Source organism: Peromyscus californicus, unplaced genomic scaffold, assembly GCF_007827085.1.
Source record: "Peromyscus californicus insignis strain IS unplaced genomic scaffold, ASM782708v3 Scaffold_12__1_contigs__length_115047231, whole genome shotgun sequence".
In the NCBI taxonomy this organism is placed as follows: domain Eukaryota; kingdom Metazoa; phylum Chordata; class Mammalia; order Rodentia; family Cricetidae; genus Peromyscus; species Peromyscus californicus.
In genome coordinates this window covers 6,040,036-6,062,522 of record NW_026294413.1, presented here as the reverse complement: position 1 = coordinate 6,062,522, position 22,487 = coordinate 6,040,036, and the positions used below count along the sequence as shown (strand labels likewise).

The window sequence follows — 22,487 nt, the reverse complement described above, 5'->3', positions numbered from 1 at the left end:
GTCACAGCAGACATGTGTATGTAGGTATCTCTGTATGTTGACTTCTTGTCCTTCAAATATATACTCAGGTAGTACAGCTGAATTATATATAGGCCTATATTTTTAGCCTTTGGAAGACCTCCATACTATTTTCCACAGAGGCTGTACTAATTTGCATTCTTACCAACAGTATATGCATTTTGATTATGGTAAAAATTAGGTATTTGGTAAATAACTGTCAAATGCAATTTAATTTTAAAATCAAGTATAAATCTTTGAATTATTTATTAAACTCTCCATTAGTACTGACTAAGAACATATGTATCAATTGGAAGGAACTCAAACTTATGAAAATTATAATGAACGTCATAGTGGGGACTTCCCAGGGTTACACTAGTAATAAGTTGTTTCTGTATTTTGCTTGTGAATAGAGCTGCACTGAACATTATAGTGTAGGTAACTTTACAAAGGGATGATTTCACTTCCTTACTATCCAGGGAGATTACTAGGTCATATAGTAGTTGTATTTTTAACTGTTTTCAAAACTTACATACTGTTTCCTAAAATTACATTTCTGCAGTAGGGTTCCTTTCTGTGTACAACAGACACCCCACTTTCTGCTTGCTGGGTTTTCTCTGACTATAACAAAATACATGGGGTAACTTAAGAAGAAGAGTGGCTTGTTTTGTCTCATACTTCCAGAAGTTCCAGGCCATGGCATTTGTCCCCTGCCCTTACCTCTGTTGTGATGTAGTCCATCGTGGTGGGGGAGACCTGTGCGGGACACGGGTGTCTTACAGTCCTGCCTTGCAGTGTGTGTCCAGTGACCGAAAATACGCCCTTACCTCTTAAGACTTCCAGTACTTTCTAAGAGTATCAAGCTAAGGATTAATCAAAAGTCCCTTTAACATATGGGCCTTTGTGTGGAGGGCATGAGTGGTACGCACAGATAAGTATTGGAGAAACCAAATGTTAATCGCTCAGGGTTGTCTCCTTAATGGAAGAAATGAATACCTGTTTTCCACCCAGAAATTTGGCAATGGATATTGTTAAGTACCTGGTGACCTTTGCTATCTGTAGAACCAGACCTCACCCAGATCACCCAGAGTGTTGTCCCAAGACCTTCATCTTTAGCTTTGTTTCTCAGTCAACAGAACAAACGCATCCTTAGGGGAGATGTCACATGTACTTAATAGCCTGCTTTCTAGTGTCTCAGTCAGAGACTACACCAGATCCTAGGCTCTTAAGCTATAGAACCCATCTTTATGGTAGAAGTCACATGTACTTTGCAAAAAGCTTTATTGTGTACATGGGATTGGGATAATTGTTACCAAGAAACATTTCCTCAAAATTGTACCTTATTTCAATATGTCTAAAATAAACTGGCCTGGTGTCAGACTCAGAAGTTTGAACCAGCTCTATGTTGGGCCGAACAGTTTTCCTCCCTCCCTCCCTGCAGATTGTTTGGCTGCAGGCCGTGATGTTTGCAGGGACCCCCCACCCCCCACCTTTGGGGTAACATTCTAGATCCCAACCCCTGCAGTGTGTTCCTAGTCAGTGTAAGATGGTAGGCACCTCTGTGGTTTGATTAGCCTCTCCCTGGTGATAGTGGTGTGGGATGTGTTTCTGTTCCTGCTTGCAGTGTCTTCATTTTCAGGTACTCTGCCTGTGTACTTGTGGGGTTCTTGTTTTTGTTTCTGTAAGTGATTGGTTTAACTTGGGTATTCTCCCTTATCTGAGAATATAGCTCATACTTCTCCCCAGTATGTCACTTGTCTTTTACTTTGTGTGTGCATAACCTAACAATTCAGATTATGCACATAAGTGTAGCTAGAGTTTTCCTGCCTGGCCCACAGTCAGGACAAATCTCTCTCACCTGCCAGTCCCACAGCTGCTCAGACCCGACTAAGCAAACACAGAGACTTATATTGGTTACAAACTGTATGGCCATGGCTTCTTGCTAACTGTTCTTACAGCTTAAATTAATCCATTTCCATTAATCCATACCTTGCCACATGGCTCGTGGCTTACCGGCATCTTTACATGCTGTTTCTCATCTTGGCGGCTGGCAGTGTCTCTCTGACTCAGCCTTCCACTTCCCAGCTTTATTCTCCTCCTTGTCCCGCCTACACTTCCTGCCTAGCCAATGGCCAATCAGTGTTTTATATATTGACTAATCAGCAACACATTTGCCATACAGAACATCCCACAGCACTCCCCCCCCCTTTTTTTTTTTTTTTTCAAAAAGGAAGGTTTTAACCTTAACAAAGTAAAATTACATATAATTTGGGAATTTGGGCGTAGCTTCTCTTATTACTTCCTGCTGGAGGGGGGCGCTGTATCTTCTGGGGACACAAAGAAAATTTTAGGATTATGGAGTAGTCCGTGAGGGTATATCATCTGAGCCAGTTGCCTTTAAACCATTCTGGATGTTGGATCATCTGGGCCATGGTGTCATCGGAGACCTTTCAGGGGGTCTTGGCTGGCCAAACCTGATGTATCTTAATCTGGAACAAATCCATAGCCTCTGGCTTTCTGTGGGAACAAAAGCAGAAACTCTTTTCCAAAGCAACATATCCTTATATCCAAATTTTGAAGTCAAGGTACCTTTAAAATATACATTTTGGCATAACTCAACAGCTTTTACAATCAAATGTTTTTTTGCAGTTAAAAATCCCAAAGACAACACAATCCAGATTCTCTGTGTAATATTCATCTTTTAGTGGCTTATTTTTTATATTAATTTTATTGTCTCTTTAAAGACTTTATTTTTTAAAACAATGTATTTATTTCTATAACTGTATATATCACCTTTTTTGTCTCTTTCAAGCCTACATATCTTTTACACACATTGTAAACTATTACATCTGAATCTGTCTTATTGTGAATCTATTGCTTTAAACTGCAGCAGCTGTGGCGGCTGGCTCTGCCCACCTCAGCTTCCCAACATGGCGGTGGTTTACCACCAGCTCTGGGAGCTATCGTGGGTCTATGCTTTTATCCAAGCAGCGTGTAGCCCAGAAACCTCTTTTTTTTTGTTTTGTACTAGCAAAGTCTAAATCCACCATGCAGCTTAATGTGCCACTTACAGAGGCCTCATTACCACCATACTGCAGGTCGAGTGCACACACTAGGAACCCACCAGTAGCTCAAACCAGCAGCTGCAGCTCATTTGAGAGAGACAATTAGGAAGCTGTTTTAGCTCCGTTTTAGAATCTTTTTTCTCAGGTTTTAGGTGGAAACTCTTGCCACCACGTTGGACGCCACATAAGCCTGTGGGACTCCAGTAAATCATAATTTCATTCTGGGTCAAGTTTAGGTACTTTAATTGCTGTCACTAACTTTAATAGAGAATGTCCACATTTTAAAGTTGGCTGATGTGTAATTCAAGGGGACAGGAATTTCTTCTGAAAGTAGGTATTATATCTTTTGTAACCTGTCCTCATTGTGTATTTAGTTGTTTCCATTGCTGGGGAGTTGGAGAAAAGAATTTTATCACTGAGCTACAGCTCCCCTCATGTGAATTTGTATTTACAGCAGAGCAGTCACAGAGGGTGAGGGATATGATTCAGTGGTAGAGCACATGCTCAGCATGAGGGAGGCCCTGGTTTAGCCCCCAGCACTGAAAGGGAGCTTGCACTTTAATAATGCCTACCGATAGTTACACTTACCATACCCAGATCTGTGTTACTCTCTTTTCGTTGTCAAAGAAAATGCACACAGCATGTAGAAAAGCAAATAATTCAGGATTTGGGGAGTAACTTGTGCATTTAGACTTTATTTTAAAGTAATCATAAAAGGGCTGATGAGATGGCTCAGTGGGTGGAGCCACACGGTGTCAAGCCTGACCAGGTTCAGCCCCTGGAACCCAGATGCTGGAAGGAGAGCATGGACTTGGGTCTGCATTTGTACTGTGACGTGCAGGCCACCACAAATGTAATACATAAATAGTGTTAAAACCAAGTAGTCATAGAATATGGATGACTTTGTCATAACTTTGTCACTGAGAAATAGCAAAACTCGTACCCCTGTTATTCCTTTGTTTGTTACCTGCTGCTGTATAATGAACAACCCAAAGTACACAACCCTTTGTATTATCTCAGTTTATGGGGTTAGAAATTTGGACATGCTGTGACTGATTCTTCTGGGCAGTAGCTGCGCTATGGTATTTAGAATGATCAGATTTTTGTGTATATTACAGGTACTGGATTTAAGAGATTAAAAGTTTATTTTGTTGTTTTGTAGCTCAAATCTAATCCAAGTGAAAATGAAGAGAAGGAAGCCCAGTCTCAGCTTATAAAATCTGATGAGATGCAGCGTTTACGCTCACAAGCGCTTGATGCTTTCCAAAGTGCCCACTATACTGCTGCTATAACCTTCCTTGATAAGATTTTAGAGGTAAGTCTCTTAAACCTTGTAGCTGAGGCATCTGGCACTGCTTTTGGAATAAGGCCTGTTTATATACTGCCTGGTCCTTGGGCTTTTAGCTCTTCAGGACTGGCCATGTACATTTGCAGATGAACTGTTTAGTAAAAAGGTGGGTATGCTGTCAAGTGAGAATTCCATTTTATGTTGTTTTTTTGACACAGAATCTGTCTGTGTAGCTCTGGCTGACCTGGAGCTCTCTACGCAGACCAGGCTGGCCTCAAACTCACAGAGATCTGAATTACTCTGCTTGCCAAGGGTTCAGATTAAAGGTGTGCACCACTACGCCTCGCTGAGAATTACATATTTTTACCACTGCTTGCTTTACTCTTTTTATTAATTTTTAATTTTGGAGAATACTATGCTAGATAATGGGTAAAAGATGAATTACTCAAAGAGGAAGGAAAGATGGTGTTTGGAAAGAAAGAGAAATGCTTAAAATGAGAAGCTTCTAGAAGAGAAAGAGTGCTAGGATACAGAGGATTCCAATAAGTGTAAAGTTTAAGGGTCTCCTTGCCTCAGGAGGATTTAATAGCAGATGATTTCAGAAGAAAGTCTAAGTAGAAATATATTTACCTATAATTATATAATTTATAATATAATTATCAATATAATTACCCTTTTCAAAGCTCTTTGACTTAATATTGGCAATAAATATATGATATATAGAAAATAGGAATTAACTTGGTAATTAAAAATTTTTAATTTTGTGTGTGTGTGTGTGTATGATGATGTGTGTATGTGTGGTTGTGTGTACTGTGATACACTTATAGAGGCCAGAGGTTAATTCTATGGAGTCAGCTCTCTTCCACATTTATGTGGGTTCTGTGAATTAAACTCAAGTCTCTAGGTTTGTATGCAAACATCTTTACCCACTAAAACATCTTGCCAGCCCTTATAATTTATAGAGGAAATCTTATAATATGGCACAGAGGAGTTCTTGCTTTACTAAATTATTTTATTGATACTTTATTAAGGAAACAAAACTATAATTTTCACTTTCTTGCTGCTAGACTGTCCATTTGGGCCTATCTCATTGTCAGTATTTAATTTATATTTAATATTGATTTCAATTTCCTCATATATATATATGTATATATATATATATATATACACACACATATATATGAAAAGTTGAGAAAAACATAACGTACAGGCTCTATTGGTGAACTTGGGTATCTTTTTGGAAGAATCTACTGTGTTTAGTGAGTGTAATGGGCTTCTCATCAAACAGGAATGATGAAGTCTTCCATGTTATTTATTTATTTTTTTCTTTTGAAGTCTTCCATGTTATTTATTTATTTTTTCTTTTTTAAAATGAGGATTTAATATCAAGGAAGCAAGGATGTAACAGTTTACAAAAAATAATTTAATTTAGTAATCAATGTAGTGTGTGTATTTTGCTAATTGAGAACCAATGTTTTAGGCTCAGTTGGTAGAGCTTTTGCCCAGCATTCATTCATATAGCCTTGGGTTTGACACCTGGTACAGCATTAACTGGGCATGGTGATAAACACCTGAAATCGCTACACTCAGGAAGTAGGGCAGGAGGAGGATCAAGAGTTCAAAGTCATCCTGAGCTAATGGTATTGGAGGCCAGCTTGGTATATACATGATATCCTGTCTCAAAAAAAAAAAAAAAAAAAAACCAAAGTAAGAATTACAAAAAAGAACCTAGATTTTCTTTCTTATAGAAATTATAACTGTTTGAGTAAAAAGAATCTGATTATTGAATATTCTGTCCAAATGTTTGAGTGGGAATAGCCCTCTACTAGTAAATGCCAGTTTTGATTTTTTTTTTTTTTGATAAAGGGTTTCATTGTGCATCTCAAGCTTGGCTGGAACTCAATGTGCAAATATTTTCGTATATTCATAGTTTTAAAGTTCTATAATTTCTATAATCTGGTGAAGAAAAAGCCCCCTTTTGTTGTATATGTATCTTCTCCCTCAGAATTTTAAGGCGCACTCAAGAAATTATCACATTCTATTTGTCACATCAGGGTTTTAAACACTATTTATACAATACTGACTTTAATCACATGAATTGAGGGTGTTTGATGTTTGTAAATATGGATGAAATGTGTGGGATGCAAGAATCAATGTATATACTTTGTTTCTTAAAGTCTAGTTCTTTTGTTTCTCAAGGTTTGTGTTTGGGATGCAGAATTACGTGAACTTCGAGCTGAGTGTTTTATAAAGGAAGGAGAACCTAGGAAAGCCATCAGTGACTTAAAGGCTGCTTCAAAATTGAGGAATGATAACACGGAGGCATTTTACAAAATCAGCACACTCTACTATCAACTAGGAGACCATGAATTATCCCTCAGGTCAGTTCCTGTGACATTCATATCTAATCTTTCTACAATTTTCATATTATGTTAATAGAAATACTAAGGTTTTAAAAAAATATCCATTCAAGTAAATTATGTTATTCCTAATATTATATATATATGAGGAATTATATAATTATTAGTATTATATAAATTCTACAGCTTATTTTCAAGAACTAGTCTTACTAAAGTAAGTGAGAATTCTGTTTTACTTACCAAAACAAAATAGTGTTTAATGTATAACTTCATGCCATTTGAATTGTTGTGTTTATGATATAATGTCATACATAAATGTGTATAGCAAATGATGAAGTCAGCATGTTTTTGTTACAAAAATACGTTAATGGTGATTTCTCTACTTAATGCAGAGAAGTAGTCAATAATTATTTTGACTTGGAGTATTTTTTTTAAAATTACATGAGCAGCGAAGTCCGTGAATGTCTGAAACTTGACCAGGATCACAAAAGATGTTTTGCACACTATAAACAAGTGAAGAAGCTTAACAAGCTGATTGAGTCAGCTGAAGAGCTGATCAGAGACGGCAGGTAAGAGTCCTTATGTATCAGGTGACGGTCTAGATAGCATTGAGCCTTGGCAACACTACCAGGATTATATATTGTTGAAGCAGGCAAAATTGCTGTGTACTCCCATGGCCCCAACTAAGAGTTATACGTCTGGTGGGTTGACTTGTCAAACACTAGCTGTCTGTCATCTGCTGTATACTCCCATGGCCCTCAGCACAAAATATAAGTAGTAGGAACTGCATAGTATCCTTACTAGCCGCTGTATGCTATTTCAGGATTTTCTTATTTTGTGTGTCAGGCACTGGACTATATACTGAGAGTACAAAAATGTGACTGCTGGTTTTAGCCTTAAAAGGTTTATACTTAATGTGGGAGGTCACTGTAAGTGCTAGTGTAGAGTTGTCAGCAAAGATCTCGAGTGCAGCATAATGGGAGAAGCACAGAAGAGAGCCCTTCATCCAGTCTATAGCAGCGAAGGCCAGGAGTTCTCATCTGAAAACAGGAGTCACTTGACTTGGGCTGTGTGTGTGCAGACTGGGGTGTAGGGTTGACAGGCTGGGGAGGAGAGGTGAAGACTTTGCAGACAGTACTGCTTAGTGTGAGGTCGACGCCGAGTTCCTACTCACCCTCTCTAACACTGCTTCACCCAGTTTCCCGCAGTGACTTGCAGACTGTAACATCTTCGAGTGCCATAATCAAGATGTTGATTAATTCCATCACCACATCAGTACCTCCTGTGTTGCCCCTTTCCAGCTACAACTACTTTCCTGTCCCTCGCCTTCCTTAAATCCTAACAACCATGAGTATAGTCTTTGTTTCTGTAGTTTTGTCATTTCAAGAGTACTGAAGAAATGGAAACAAAACTATAAACTTTGGAGATTAGCCTTATCCTCTTTAGCAAAGTTCTGGATATTTATTAGCTTGTTGTGTCAGTATTTCCTATTTATTGGTTAATGCTTCCCATGGTGTTAATAGCCACTATGATTTTTTTAGCCATCGTTCACTGAAGCTCACCCATTGAATAATATTGCTTTCACGTGTAATCTTTAGAGATGGAACTACAGCTCAGTTGTAGAGGAACTGCCATAAGCAAGGCCCTGGGTTTGATCTCCAGTGCTGTCCCCTATGCCCCAAGTACACACACACACACACACACACCTCTCTCTTGTGTACTTTTTCTGGGGAGACATGAAAAGGTGTTTGCCAGTGACAGAACACTCAAGTCAGAATGGTAAACTAGTAAGTTTATTGGGTTTCCAGGCACAAGAATGACCCTAAAGCAGCTCCATCTGTGATTTTGCCTCAGTGTGGTGATGAGTTCCTCGAAGCTGCATAGAGTCTCTTCATTTACCTTTTAACTTTCAACCCCTACATGCCCTAGCCACATGCTTTAAATTGTTATTCTGTTTATTTGTGTGTACAGACAAGTGCATGTCCTGGAGAATATGTATGGGTTCTCTCCACCATGTGAGTCTTAGGGACTAAACTCAGGTCATCAGTCTTGTTGACAAACACCTTTACCTGCTGAGTCATCTGGCCACCTCCACCCACCCCAGCCCCAGCCACATGCTTTAAAGACTGTCTCTGGATTGAACAGGTCACTTTGGATTAAAGTTAGAGGAATTGTATTTGAAGGCAGATGTGGTGCTCATTCTGCTGTTTATTAAGCAATACATAGTGAAAGGAGAGGGTTGTTTCTACAGCTTTGGAAATAGTTTCTTTGTTACCCTTGGATTGCTCATTTCATAGATACACAGATGCAACCAGCAAATATGAATCTGTCATGAAAACAGAGCCCAGTGTTGCTGAGTACACAATCCGCTCCAAAGAAAGGATCTGTCACTGCTTCTCTAAGGTAACAGTGGGCTTGTTCCTACATATGTGAGTACTTCACATGGGATAACAGCCAGTTTTAACTTACTTAGAATTCTTTTTCCATTCACTGTGTGCTCACACTCACCGAGCCCGTTCACTGTGTGCTCACACTCACCGAGCCCGTTCACTGTGTGCTCACACTCACCGAGCCCGTTCACTGTGTGCTCACACCCACCGAGCCCGTTCACTGTGTGCTCACACCCACCGAACCCGTTCACTGTGTGCTCACACCCACTGAGCCATCTCTCTGGCCCCCGATGTTTGTTTATTTATTTTTATTCTTTGGTACTTAGGATGGAACTTGGGAACTTGTGCATGATAGGCAAGCACTTGATCACTGGGGTGCAGCCCCACCCATATTTTCTTGTCTTCCATTGACTTTCAGGATGAGAAGCCTGTTGAAGCCATTAGAATATGTTCTGAAGTTTTACAGATGGAACCCGACAATGTAAATGCTCTGAAAGATCGAGCAGAGGCCTATTTAATAGAAGAAATGTATGATGAAGGTAAATCTTAGAGGAATTTGACTGGCACTATCTAAAGGTCAAATTGTATGAAATCAACACATGTTCATTTGCGTTTTATTTTGAATACAATTATCTGCAAATGACTAAGAATTTGAAAAATTGGTAGTTATTCTTTCTTAGTGGACCATAACAGGTATAGCATCTGAGGAAAGAGTTCTGTGAAACTGAGTGGAATATAACCCAGTTTTAGTGTTTTAGTAGCCAGTTCAGTTAGAGACAAACTGCAGGTTAGAAAATTATAGATTTCCAGTCATTGTTCATTTATTTTTCCAGACATGTCTATGTACATCCATGACTCTCTTAGGCATATAAATATACAGTATGTATATACATATGTGCATAAAGTGTGCATATACACTTGTCTGACAAGCAATCCTGTGACCTCCCAACTTTAGCAATGGTAGGACAGCTGCTGACCTTACTTACTATGAGCGGTTACGAGGACCTTCAAAAGGCAGTGCTGGAGCACACACAGGAGTTCATTTAATGAAAGGTAGAATTCATTACATGTATTTTTTAACACATTTTTGATAGTACTTTATGAACATTTAAATAGGGATGTTTGCTAATTTTTTAATTTATTTGATGACTTCACATGGGTTTTAATCAGAATCATCCCCCATTCTCCTCTCTCGAGTCTGTCTAGAATCTTTCCTCCCAACACATTCCCCCCTCATTTCATATCATTTTAATTTTAATTTTTAATAGCACATTGACTTTAAGGTTGCTTGTATGAGCAGGTGGATATGCCTGGGCGTGTGGCTACAGACCTGAAAACAAATGACTCTCCTCCAGATGCCACTAGCGGTCAATAGCTCAGACCGGTCAATAGCGGTCAATAGTGGGGGGGGGGCTTGTGAGCCTTTCCCTCATGCATGCTGGAGTGCTGACTGCCGTGATTTTGTGTGGGTCACTGTGTTCTGTTGAGTTGGTGAGTACAACAGCTGTGTCATGTTGAGGAGACAGCATTTTATAGCACTCCTTCCTAGCCTCTGGAGGGGTGACAGCAGATGTCCAGTTTTAAGGCTGAGAACTTAACGGTCACTTATTTTCAATTTCAGTTAGTTATGAATCCTCATTAACCCTGAACTATAAGAAGCAGCATCTCTGACCAAGGTTAGGAGCATCATTCATCTATAGGTGTAAACAAATATTCAGAAGGCAGTTCATCAACATGTCCATTCAGCACAACAATCTTTTGTATGCTATTGTTCTTTCATATCACATGTAATTTCTCTTCCAATTATGTTTTTATTTGAGTTGCTATATCATAGGTTCCCATGTAGCTTCATATGTTCCTTTTTGGGTCACCTTAAGTTTCTTTGCTAGAGTATGACTTCTCTAGCATTGGGCTTTTGACCAGGTTTACAATCCCAGGCATGAATTCCCTCCTGTGAACCAGTCAGAGTGATTGTTTTCCTCCATAGTATTCACACCACTATTGTACCATTGAGTACATGCCTGGTTGATCAGTACTCCAACAGGTGGAGTCCAGTTGGGTGAGACAACTGATATGACTGTTTTCTCCTGGTGGCTAGTAAAGTACCTTCAGGCACTAGGAAAGCCAACAGGGAGAAGTTTCCAGGTTGGTTCCAGTTTGATTTCTCTCTGTCCCACAACAAAAGTATTTGGGATCTTTAGGCATGGGGTCCTAATCTGCAGGTTCCAGTGGGTAACCAAGGGATGGCAGTAGCTTATACTGTTTTGGGGGTCTCCCTGACCAACAACTTAGAGGAGGTTGCATTTGTATGCATATGTAAAGACTATTGGGGACTGGGAAGCCTTCTTTTTTTTAAAATTCATTTTACATACCAACCACAGATCCCCTTTCATCCCTCCTCTTGCCCCTCCAGCCTCGCCCACCCATTCCATCTTCTGAAAGGTTAAGGCCTCCTATGGGGAGTCAGCAAAGCCTGGTACATTCAGTTGGGGCAGGACCAAGGCCGCTGCCTCCCCCGACCCCTCTGCATCAAGGCTGGTTCAGTTGTCTCTGTAGGTTTCCCCATCATGATCTTGACCCCCCCTTGCTGATAGAATCCCTCTACTTTTCTTCAACTGGACTCCCGGAGCTTGGCCTGGTGCTTGGTTGTGGATTTCTGTATCTGCTTCTATCAGTTACTGGATGGAGACTCTGGATGACAGGGTATTCACCAATCTGATCACTGGGGTAGCTAGTTCAGGCATCCTCTCCACTATTGCTAGTAATCTAAACTGGCGTCATCCCTGTGAATTCCTGGAATTTCCCTAGCAACAGGTTTCTCTCTAACTCCATAATGTCTCTGGTAAGCCTTAACAGTGGCAATGGTCTGTGCTTCACTATTTGCACAGACACCCTGCATCTGGTTAAATGACTTTTCTGTATATTCCTGCTTTCTGCTTTTCTGAACCGCTCTATATCCAGGAAGTCACATGCTGCCAGCCCTGCTCACTCCTTTGCCTCTTCCCTGTGCTACCAAAAGGGGCAAATCTTGTACGCTTTAGGTTCAGCACTTAAGGGAGCATGTAGTGGATATCATGAGAGACATGTACATGTATATTTTGCTGGTCTTTTCTCCTGTTCTTTACCTCTGCCCCCCCCCCCCCCCATAAACTTTTTTCTACTATGTCTGCTTTAGATTTTCTGGTTTTTTTTTTACAACATGTAAAGGATGTTGCTTTAGGGTTAGCCCATATTCATGTTAAGTGTGGTGCTGGCATTTTTTGTGATCCTTTGCTCTGGTGCTATTTGCTTTCTCTTCTCATCTTGGATTTGTGTATGGTGTCAGTAACTTTTCAGCAGCCCTTGTAATTCCTTTCTTTTGCTGGAAATTCCTCGTGTGGGATCTCACTACCTATTTTCTTGTATGCCATCTAGGAAGAGATCATATATTCCTTTATGGGCCACCTACATGCTGGCCAATTGGTAACCTTGTTCAAAGATTTCTGAGGTTCCATGTATTGAGAACAGGCTTGTAGAGGTATGGGGTGAAAGCTGGTAATACCCACAGAACAGTCATTCTCAACCTGTGGATTATGACCTCTTTTTAGGTCCAGCGACCCTTTCACTGGGGTCACATCAGATACCTTGCATACCAAATATTTATATTATGATTCATAACAGTAGCAAAATTAGTTATGAAGTAGCAACAAAAAAATTTTATGGTTAGGGGTCACCACAACATGAGGAACTGTATTAAAGGGCCACAGCTAGGAAGGTTGAGAACCACTGCTCTAGAAGGTCTTTGTAGCAATCAGGTATTCATGGTGGATTGTCTCAGTGGTAGCTGGGAAGTGCTTCAACTCTGGCTGTACTTTGGTACTTGTTAATAGGTTGGTGTTGAGGAGCATCACTTGCCAGCTGTGTGTCTTTCAATCCTTTTCTCCTGGTGATTCCCAGGGCAGGCCTTAAGTTTGTAGGACCTGTTCTCTGGAAGAAATACCCTACATTCCTGCCATAGTCCGCAGCACTTTATTTACTCTTCAAGGTGTGACGTGCTTCTGAGTGTGATGGGCTGTTCTTTCCTTTTTGTGTTTTCAGGTCTGTTGTAGCCATCACAAGTGCCTTTGTGCTCTGCTCTGGCTTTCTTGGTTCCAGTAGCCACACTGGGCCTTCCACATGCATGTTTCATTCATAGAGGTCCTGTCGAGGTGAATGCTGTAGCCAGGTGCTCCATGTAAAGGCTGAGTGCTTTCCCAGCTTTTGTCTTCTTACTGACTGTTCTGATAGTTGCCTTAAAAATTTTCTAGCTTGCCAAACAAAAAGTCCAAGGCTACACTAATGGCTTCCAAGTCTGCTGGGACCTCCAGTGTAGGTGATTGTGCATCTCTCCACTTCCGGTTATTTTTTGTTAAGAATCTGCTTTTTTCTTTTCTAGAAGTTTGCCAAAATTTCTGTCTTTTCAACTCTGTGATGGTCATTTTTTATTTTTGTCACTGTGCTGGGAAGAGGGCAAACAAACTGGACTATGTCTGTCATTTTGATCAGTTTGTTAGCACTGTTCCTTAAGACTGAGAGGGTGGAGTAGGGATTTGTAGCTCAGTGGTAGAGCAATTGTCTAGCATGCACAGACCCTGGGTTTACTGTCACCTACCATATCCATACACATGAAAAAAAAAAGGTCTGGATGAGATTTTGTTTATGTTGAAGTTAGAAAATAATTGCTAATAGTACATCTAGAATCATAATATTTGTCTTTTATTTTTCATGGCTGTTCATTTATGGCTGTGAGGTAGACTTGTATTATTTAATTTCCAGAGTGTGGAATCTGAGGAAATGGACCAAAAATTACTTAGCTACTGTATGTTTTGAGAAGTATTTTATGTTCTAATTAGTTTCTACTTGCAATCAGATGAATATAGGAAACAATAATTCTACACTTTTTATAATAAGAAAAGCATGCATACTATAACTTAGTATGATTTAAAAGACGTGGCAGTTGGGGCTGGTGAGGTGGCTCAGTTGGTAAAGGTGCCTGTTGCCAAGCCTGACAACTCTAGACTTGGTAGAACAGATTGGACTCCATGTGTATTTTAGCTCAGGAGCTAAGATGTACTCCAGTGAGGAGAAAAGTGCCACGCACCAAATTCTGGAGGAAACTTTTTAGATTCTGAATCTTTTTTCCTATAACCTGACACAAGTCAAACTTATTCTGTAACTGGGCCTCATCAGAGACCCATCACCCAGGGCGGTTGTTGAAGGCTAGTCACTGTTCAGTCATACCCGGATTTCTGACTTCCAGGCCTTGTGAGCCTGTTACCAAGGAATGTTCCTGAAATCCAGCATCCCGAACCCAGCCATGAATATTCTTCATCAGCAGGACTTTCAAAGGATGGATCTCGGGCTTGCTACACTAATTCATTTTGCATATTAGATACCTAAATACTCCAAAATAAAGCATGTATTGTAGATTTCCTCCAGACTTTTCATACTAGGTCTTTATGTATTTTGGTTTTGGTTAACACTGCAATCACATTGGCAGTACTGAGCTGATGGTTCCGCCAGCTCCCTTTGTACCCTTTGCTTCTTCCATACTATCAAACATAGATATTAATGCTGATTTTCTTTTCCAGTATTTTACTTTCTTTGCTATGCAGTGGTCATTTATGTCTTAGTGGTGTTAAGATTGCTTTGTATAATATTAAAATACCTTGAAGGAGGTGTGGGGAGATAATGTGAGAGGGTGGATAAGTAAACCAACCACGGTGAGTTCTGTTGAACAGGAGTGAGAGCTTCAGCCTTTATTATGAATTATGTTTGAACAAAATTATGAAAGTGGTACCATTTAGGCTCCTAGAAGCAACATTTCGTGAAGGGGCTGTTACCCTTCATGAGGACTTGGTACCAAGTTGTTAGAATACATAAAGGCACTGAATCTCAATTTTCCCCTAACAGCATTTTCCTAAACATATTTTGACAGCCATTCAGGATTATGAAGCTGCTCAGGAACACAACGAAAATGATCAGCAGATTCGGGAAGGTTTAGAGAAAGCCCAGCGGTTACTGAAACAGTCACAGAAACGAGATTATTATAAAATCTTGGGAGTAAAAAGGTGAATTATTGAAATTTGCCTGTGCTATTTAATCAACTGCTTTAAAGCTAATTGTAGCTCCTTTTGTCTTAACCTGGTTCATTTCATTTACTCATGTTATTTCAGTCATATATTACTCTAACAGCCTTTAACATCATAAACTGTGTTCATTATGCTGCAGGCCAATTTGTTTTATAAAGACCATTAACAGAGATGTTGATAATGAAGGCTCTGGCATAAATAGGTCCTAGGCTTAGACTTTTTGGGAAGAATTAAGAAAGTAGAGTTGTACTTTATTTTCATTGGGGTAGGAGGAAGGAAAAGAAAGCCTCCCCCTGAGCCTGAGGTTAAAGTTGTACAGGCTGGAAAGATGGCTCTGTGGTTAATAGCACTAGCTCTCAGCACCCACATGATGGCTCACAACCATCTCTAACTCCAGTTCTGACCTCCTCTGCTTTCTGTCATTACACACACATGATGGTCATACATTCAAGCAAACACCCATACACAAAAATAAATCCTAAAAATTTTGTCTACAAAAAGACTCATTTTCTCTGACCATGTAGACTGTCAGCTTCTGTTCCAAAGTTTAAAGCTTTGGTCTTATTAGTATTAAGTAAACTCAGCCTAAACGGGTTCACAGAGGTTTTTGTATGTGTATGTTTTATTTTTATTGATTGACAGAATCTCCCTGTGTAGCCCTGGCTAGCCTGAAGACTATATATACACCTAGCTGGCCTTAAACTCACAGAGATCTGTCTGCCTCTGCCTCTAGAGTACTGCTGGGATTAAAGGTGAGCGCTACCATCCCGATGTGAGAATATCTTTTTAATGCCCAGAAAGAATTAAATCATGGTAGTGTGGAAATTCAGCAAGGGACAGTTGTGAAGACCTGTACTGTATTCTGAGGTGCTTATTGAGCAAGCTTCTGGAGAGGCCTTGGGTCAGCTCAGTGTTAGTGGGTTTGCCTTGCATCAGTAGGTTCAGTCCCCAGTGTTTGCTCCCACCAGCCCCATGGCTCAAAAAGGAAAGAAAAACAAAGTAGACTGCCCAGAACAGTATGTTAAATCTTTGCTCTCTGGAATTTCGAGAACAAAGCTGTATGTCATCAGTTGACACTCTCCTGTATCCCTTACACACCTAGAGCTTACAGTATTTGTTTGTAGTGCTGTGATAAACCTAAGGTTTTATGTATGTGAGGCAAGCCTCTACCACTGAGTGTTCAAAGAGGACTACCAACACAGCTCTTCTGATTTCTTCTTAAAATAAAACCCAGTTAGGGCCGTTATGACAGTTGCTAAGTAGTTTTTTTCATCCTTCAGAAATGCCAAAAAACAAGAAATCATTAAAGCATACCGAAAATTAGCACTTCAGTGGCATCCAGATAATTTCCAGAATGAAGAAGAAAAGAAAAAAGCAGAGAAAAAGTTTATTGACATAGCAGCTGCTAAAGAAGTCCTCTCAGACCCAGGTACCTCCTGCTTCCGTGTCTTTCTGCTGCTTTTGGAATAGCGAAGTTGGTGACGAAGTAGCTGCTGTTCCTTTTCCCACCCCAGCAGGGGCAAAGTGAGATGTAGAGCAGGGTGGGTGAGGGAGGACTGTGGTTGGTTGTCAGTCCTGCATTGTCACCAGTTTCTTCCCACCTGAGTCTGGGGACCCGCAGGTAAATGGTAAGTACTATACCAGTGTATAGTGAAAGGATACTGAGTGTGGAATACTTTCTCCCCACTTGAACAAGTTCCTGTCATTTCTTAGCCTTGTTTTTTTTTTTTTTTTTTTTTTTTTAGCAATTACATGAAAGCACAACACTGAGCATATCACACGTATCTCTTAGACCCCTGCTAGCCTCCTAGTTCAGTGATGGATGATTCTTGGTACCAAATTCCCAGATGTCTCAGGAGCTTGGTGAGGAAACCAGTGTGTCGAGCTGGCTTACGAAAAGAGGAGATCTCTAGCCATGCTTGTTGTGCCCATGGATGTTAGCAGCTATCTCGCCCTAAGTCACATAAACAGATGTGCTGGTTGATATATATATAGTGTGTGTGTGTGAGTCTAGTCTGGAAAGTAAGAGGACAGGTTAAGAATGTGTACACACTGCTTTTTGTGGCTTTCTGTATGTGTAGGAATGAGTGTTCTAATTTGAGCTAGGAAGGTTCAACAAAGAGGAAATCTTGTTGCCCCTTGAGCAAATCTTTTTGTGCATCCACTTGTACTACAGAATTGAAATAGTCCTTTGTCTTAAGTAATTTGTAGTCTAGTAAGGAAGGCAGGTGCACTTCGTTATTGAACACAGTAGGTACAGTTCACCTGTTCTGTTATTGAATGCAAAATGCTTCACTGTCCCTCAAATGTGGTGTAATGGGTGGGCCAGAGTCAGGGGTCTTGAGGCATTTGGTGGTTAGAGGAGCCCCTCATCCTCTCCTGTTACTCACTGGGTTCTCCATGTGTCTGCATTACATTTTGGGAGGAAAATGAACCTTATGGAGTGTTCTGTGTCACCTGTTGGGCAAAGTAGCTTCTTAGATGCTTTATGGAGGGGACTCAATGAGGTTCTTGCCTGATGGACTTCATTTGAGGGAGGATAGTAGTGACAAGCTGTTTTATAAAGAGCATGACTTTGGGAGTTCCCTTTGCAATCATTTTCTTCAGGATGGTGATGGCAAAGTATAGATTTGAGTATCAAAGCCTTGTACCTATACCTTAGGTTAATATGTGGCTCTTAATTTGCTGGTTTCTTTTCTAGAAATGAGAAAGAAGTTTGATGATGGAGAAGATCCTCTTGATGCAGAGAGTCAGCAAGGAGGTGGTGGCAACCCCTTCCACAGAAGTTGGAACTCATGGCAAGGGTTCAATCCCTTCAGCTCAGGCGGACCGTTTAGATTTAAATTCCACTTCAATTAAACCAGCTCTTTTACTGCTCCTCTTCTTTACTATTATTTTTTTAATATTAAAAACAAAGAAACTTTGTTTGGAATTCGAATGGAAACAAAACAAAACTTTTAGTTTGTCGGTGACCAAAGAGTTGTTCTAAGGAAAAAAGCTGTTCTTACTGTAGACTTGATGGGCCTGCCAAGGTGGGGGGCAAGGAGTCATACTTCTGATAAAGCAACCTGTACTCATCTTGTGACTGCCTGGGGAAGTGCTCTGAGGCTTTTACCCTGTGGAGGTGTTTAAATAGCATTAAATATAGATATTCAACCCAGAGCAGACAGACGCTGTACAGCCTTGCATAGAAACCGTGAGGAGGAGCTGTATGTAATCTTCAGGAGAATGGATTGTGTCTCAGTATTCTTGAGAGAATATGAACAACTGAGCTGTATTTTCTTAGGGACAGTTACGCTTAGATTTTGGTCAGTCCAGTCACTTGCAAGTATTTACTCCTGTACCAGTGTCATCATGGCTATCACTGCAGGAAGGGTGGAGACCATCTTTTAGGAACATACTCTCATGTAGTGGTGATATGTCTAGGTGTTGAATGGGTTGAAGTTGAGCATATATTTTTGTTGTTGTTTTGTATCTATAGGAGAATACCAATTTCACTTGAATTTAATTATAAAAACTCACAGATCCTCTTTTAAATGTTAAACAGAACAAGTTAAAATACGTAAAAAAGAGGCTCAGTGGTATTTTAGACAACACTGTTGGAGGTCAGTTTGAAATACTTTTTAAACAAGTGAAGTTCCAAGTTGTTTGCTGGAAATGAAGAGTTGCCCTGCCAGCATAAGCAGAGCATTAGGACTCCCACTTGAAGCAGCATCTCAGTGTCTCTTCTCTTTTTCTTACATTTAGCCCAACTGTCTTGGTTGTACTGGTTGTTGGTTTTTGGTCCGTAGATCTGCCTCACTAGGATTGGATGTTCCCAGGTTTGTTATTCTGCTTAGAAGAAAGTATAGGCTTGCAAATCTATTCAACTCCATGTACTTGCTAACATTTCACTTAATAAGATGACATTTCCTGTTTCCTCCTGAGATCCCCCTCTTGCTTTTTAAGCAGATACCTCTTTAAGAAATATACTATTCAGGATTTGTATACTGGATAATTTTTGCCCTAAAAATCTATTGCTAAATCAAGAACATTGAGTATTTATGAACTACTGATGTTACATTGAAAATCTAAAAGAATTACTTTGGTAAGAATTATTACCTTTATTCTAGAAAGTTTTTTTTTTCTTTCTTGAAACATTGTTAAATATTTTAAGTATAAAGGTTTAATATATTGATTTTATGAAGTTAAGCATTTTAGTTAATTGTGGGAGGCATGAATGTAGCATCCAAGCACAAATAATTTTCTTAACCTACAGCCATATCCCATATCCTTGAGCATCTATAGAAAAAGACTTTTTTAATGGAAGAACATAAATCACCTAGTTGAGTTGGGCAAACCATGTAAGTGCTTTTTGCCTGTACTTAGGAGCCTCTTTCTCACCAGTAATCTTCACAGTGCATTTCAGATGCCTTCCAGCTTTCATTTTGCTTCAGTGTCCCCAAATTCCAATCAGACCAGGTGTGGTCACACACCTTTTATCCTGGCACTAGAGACAAGGAGAAGCAGGCCAGCCTGGTTTACACAGTGAGTGCCTTACCAGGCCCCCACCAAAATCGTACATAAAATCAATTCAATCCAGTGTGAAACAGTGCATGAAAAATGTTTTTCAAATCTTAGTAATCTTATGTTAACTACTATGTCACAATTGTTTGTCAGTCTGACTCCATTTGTGGGTGACGTCACTGACACTTCTGAACTACATTGATGGCATCTGTGTACATTCCAAAGTGCACTTTTTCACTTACAGAACCAAGGAAGCATCAAGTTGCTTACTCTCCCATTTAGAGCAGATGGAAAGATGCCAGTAGCATGGAGCCAGAGGGATAGTGACATGGTTGAAAATTGGGCTGCATGGACCTGTGTCCCAGATCTAGTGCCTCCTAATTTGCTTCCCAGAGAGTTTCAAGGTGTTTTTGTTTTTGTCTCCTACTTGTAACTACCCAAGGTAACAGGATTAGTTTTGCTCACTGCAAACTTTGGTGCCAAAGGCAGATGCCATGGAGGGAGATGAAAGATGAAGGTAGATCTCAGTGCTGATTAGTAAGATAGGGATGACCTGTAAATTCCTGCCTGGATGCTGTTGGCAGCCTCCTGGTGTCCAGCCTATCCCAGATGAGTAACAGATTAGTGTTCCTTCTACCTGCCTGACATAGTATACCATGCAGTGTAAAACCACATTATTGAAGAAACATTCTCCACTTTCCCTTTATCCTTTTTGCAGGGCTACTTCCACATTCCAGTTTCTGTTTTGAGGAACTACAGACCCTTTGTGGTAATTCTGGGGAAAACAGGATCAACGCTCACCTTGGCTGAGCTCTATTCTGTTTCTAGCCTTTCCTTCCACAGTGCAGCACCACTGGGCTGCATCCAGTGCTCATCACTGCAGGGAGAAGGAAAAAATCTGCTACCTGAGGGCAACTTCTTTTACTTCACTTCTCAGTTCTGTAAGTTTACTCTTTCTGACCATGAGTAGAAGAAAACCTGGAAAAAAAAAAAACTCAGTAGTTTAATTAATGTGCATTAGATATAACATCTTAATTTTAAAATACCCTTAGTAGTGTTTTAAATAGCAGTGTGGAGATTGGTCATTGGAGTTCTGATAATGAATGGAATTAAAAATGTTTTTTCAAATGTAAGCAGGCATGCTGGCTTGTGACTAATCTCAGAATGTGGGGGCTGCAATAAGAAGTCACTGTGACTTTGAGGCCCCCCTTTAAAAGGACCAAACTTATGCACACAACAGAAGTGTGAGAAAGAATTATTGATAACCAAGTAGAGAAATGTCAGTTGTCACTATTATTTATTCCTGGAAGATAACATTCACATGTAAAGGCTTTAACTTGGTCAGAAGTTGTCACTTACCATGAAGAGAGAAGTAAGATGTACTGGTTTAAAATCACTCCTCAGGCCATTGTGGGTGCCAACCTGCCTCATATATACAGGCACTGGTGATGGCCTTTACAGTGTTTTTAGTCAGTACACATCACTGAGGTAGGACGAAGTCAGGGCTATTTTCCTGAGTGTATTTGATGTTTCTGTAGTGATCAAGGGAGGAGAAGGCAAGTGACAATTTTTAAGAATGAATCTCTTTTTCCAGATCATAGCGTTCCTTTTCTGTTAGTAGCAGTTTACTCTGTAATTTCAAATGATGCTAGGAGGGGGAGATAATTTTTTTTTTAACAGATGATCTCATTTGCTGAATGATTTGAGTAAAATTAGCCACTGCGTGGCTTTGTGTACAGTAACAACAGGCTTATTGCACTCGTCTGTGGATGAAATATTTACCTGTGCAAAAGAATACAGGGCACAGGGGAAGTAAAAAATTAGAGATGTTTGATAAGTTAAATTATTACTCCTAAGCTTATATTTGTTTTAAATGGGACAGACCTAATAATCCATCTCAATTTAGTGTTTTAATAAAAAAAAGGAACTAAAATTATTTCAACTGGGCTCATACATGTCTATGAATATGGGCAATATTTTTATGCCCGTGTATTTTCACATTTAATAAAAATATTTATGGTCATATCCACTACTTTCTTGCTTCTGATTCATGTTTAACCTTTGAGTTAAAATTCTAAGAAAGTCCATCTTAAGTCTATTTCCAACTTTACTTCACACAAAATCAGTGACTTGAGTTGACAAAAAGGCTTTCCTACATTATGTGAGTTTACAGGGAAGGTCAGAACACAGAATGTAGATATGTTTACAAATCTTCTAACTCACCAATCCTAGGAAATTGGGACTTAAAATAGTGGACTATTCTTCTATTTTAATATTAAAGTCTAAGAGGTAGACCTTCATCTTAACTCTATGCATTTCTGTTGTCTTCTGGTTACAGGAAGGTACCATAGCACAGCTCAGGTAAGTTTCTAGCAACAGCAAAGCCTGCTTTTGATTTCAGTTATATATTCTGTATTGAAGGAAAAATGCATTTATATAAAACTTTTAGAGAAAGATTAGAAACTTTCCAAATCCCTAGTAGTAATCTTGATATCATGACAGTATAGAAGTGGTCAGCCCTATTCTGAAGGAGTCAGCAGGTGATGAAAGAGGCCAGTGCTGCCTGGCAGCCGCAAGCACAGGGACATTGTCATTTTTTTTCCCTCAGGGCCTCTGGCTTTCCTTTAGCAGACACAAGCTCCTGTTACTACTGTTTTGGGCTTCATAGTCTGGTGAAAGTATACAACAATTATCTTAAAGCCTACAGTTTATATCCCAGTGACTCTAGAACCCATACCTTTTCCCTATTTTTGAGCAAATCTTTCAATGGA

General features: G+C 39.9%; 1 protein-coding gene across 1 annotated transcript in view; it reads left to right on the top strand.

The window, feature by feature from the left end:
- The window catches only part of Dnajc3 (DnaJ heat shock protein family (Hsp40) member C3), a 44,821-nt gene extending 23,073 nt beyond the window's left edge, over window positions 1–21,748 (top strand). The window contains exons 5-12 of the mRNA XM_052732467.1: window positions 4,225–4,377; window positions 6,550–6,731; window positions 7,160–7,279; window positions 9,008–9,113; window positions 9,519–9,639; window positions 15,057–15,189; window positions 16,491–16,639; window positions 17,912–21,748. Of these exons, the coding sequence (XP_052588427.1) occupies window positions 4,225–4,377; window positions 6,550–6,731; window positions 7,160–7,279; window positions 9,008–9,113; window positions 9,519–9,639; window positions 15,057–15,189; window positions 16,491–16,639; window positions 17,912–18,069 (1,122 nt within the window). The 3' untranslated portion in view covers window positions 18,070–21,748. The remainder of the gene's footprint in view (window positions 1–4,224; window positions 4,378–6,549; window positions 6,732–7,159; window positions 7,280–9,007; window positions 9,114–9,518; window positions 9,640–15,056; window positions 15,190–16,490; window positions 16,640–17,911) is intronic.
- Window positions 21,749–22,487: the final 739 nt, after the last annotated feature.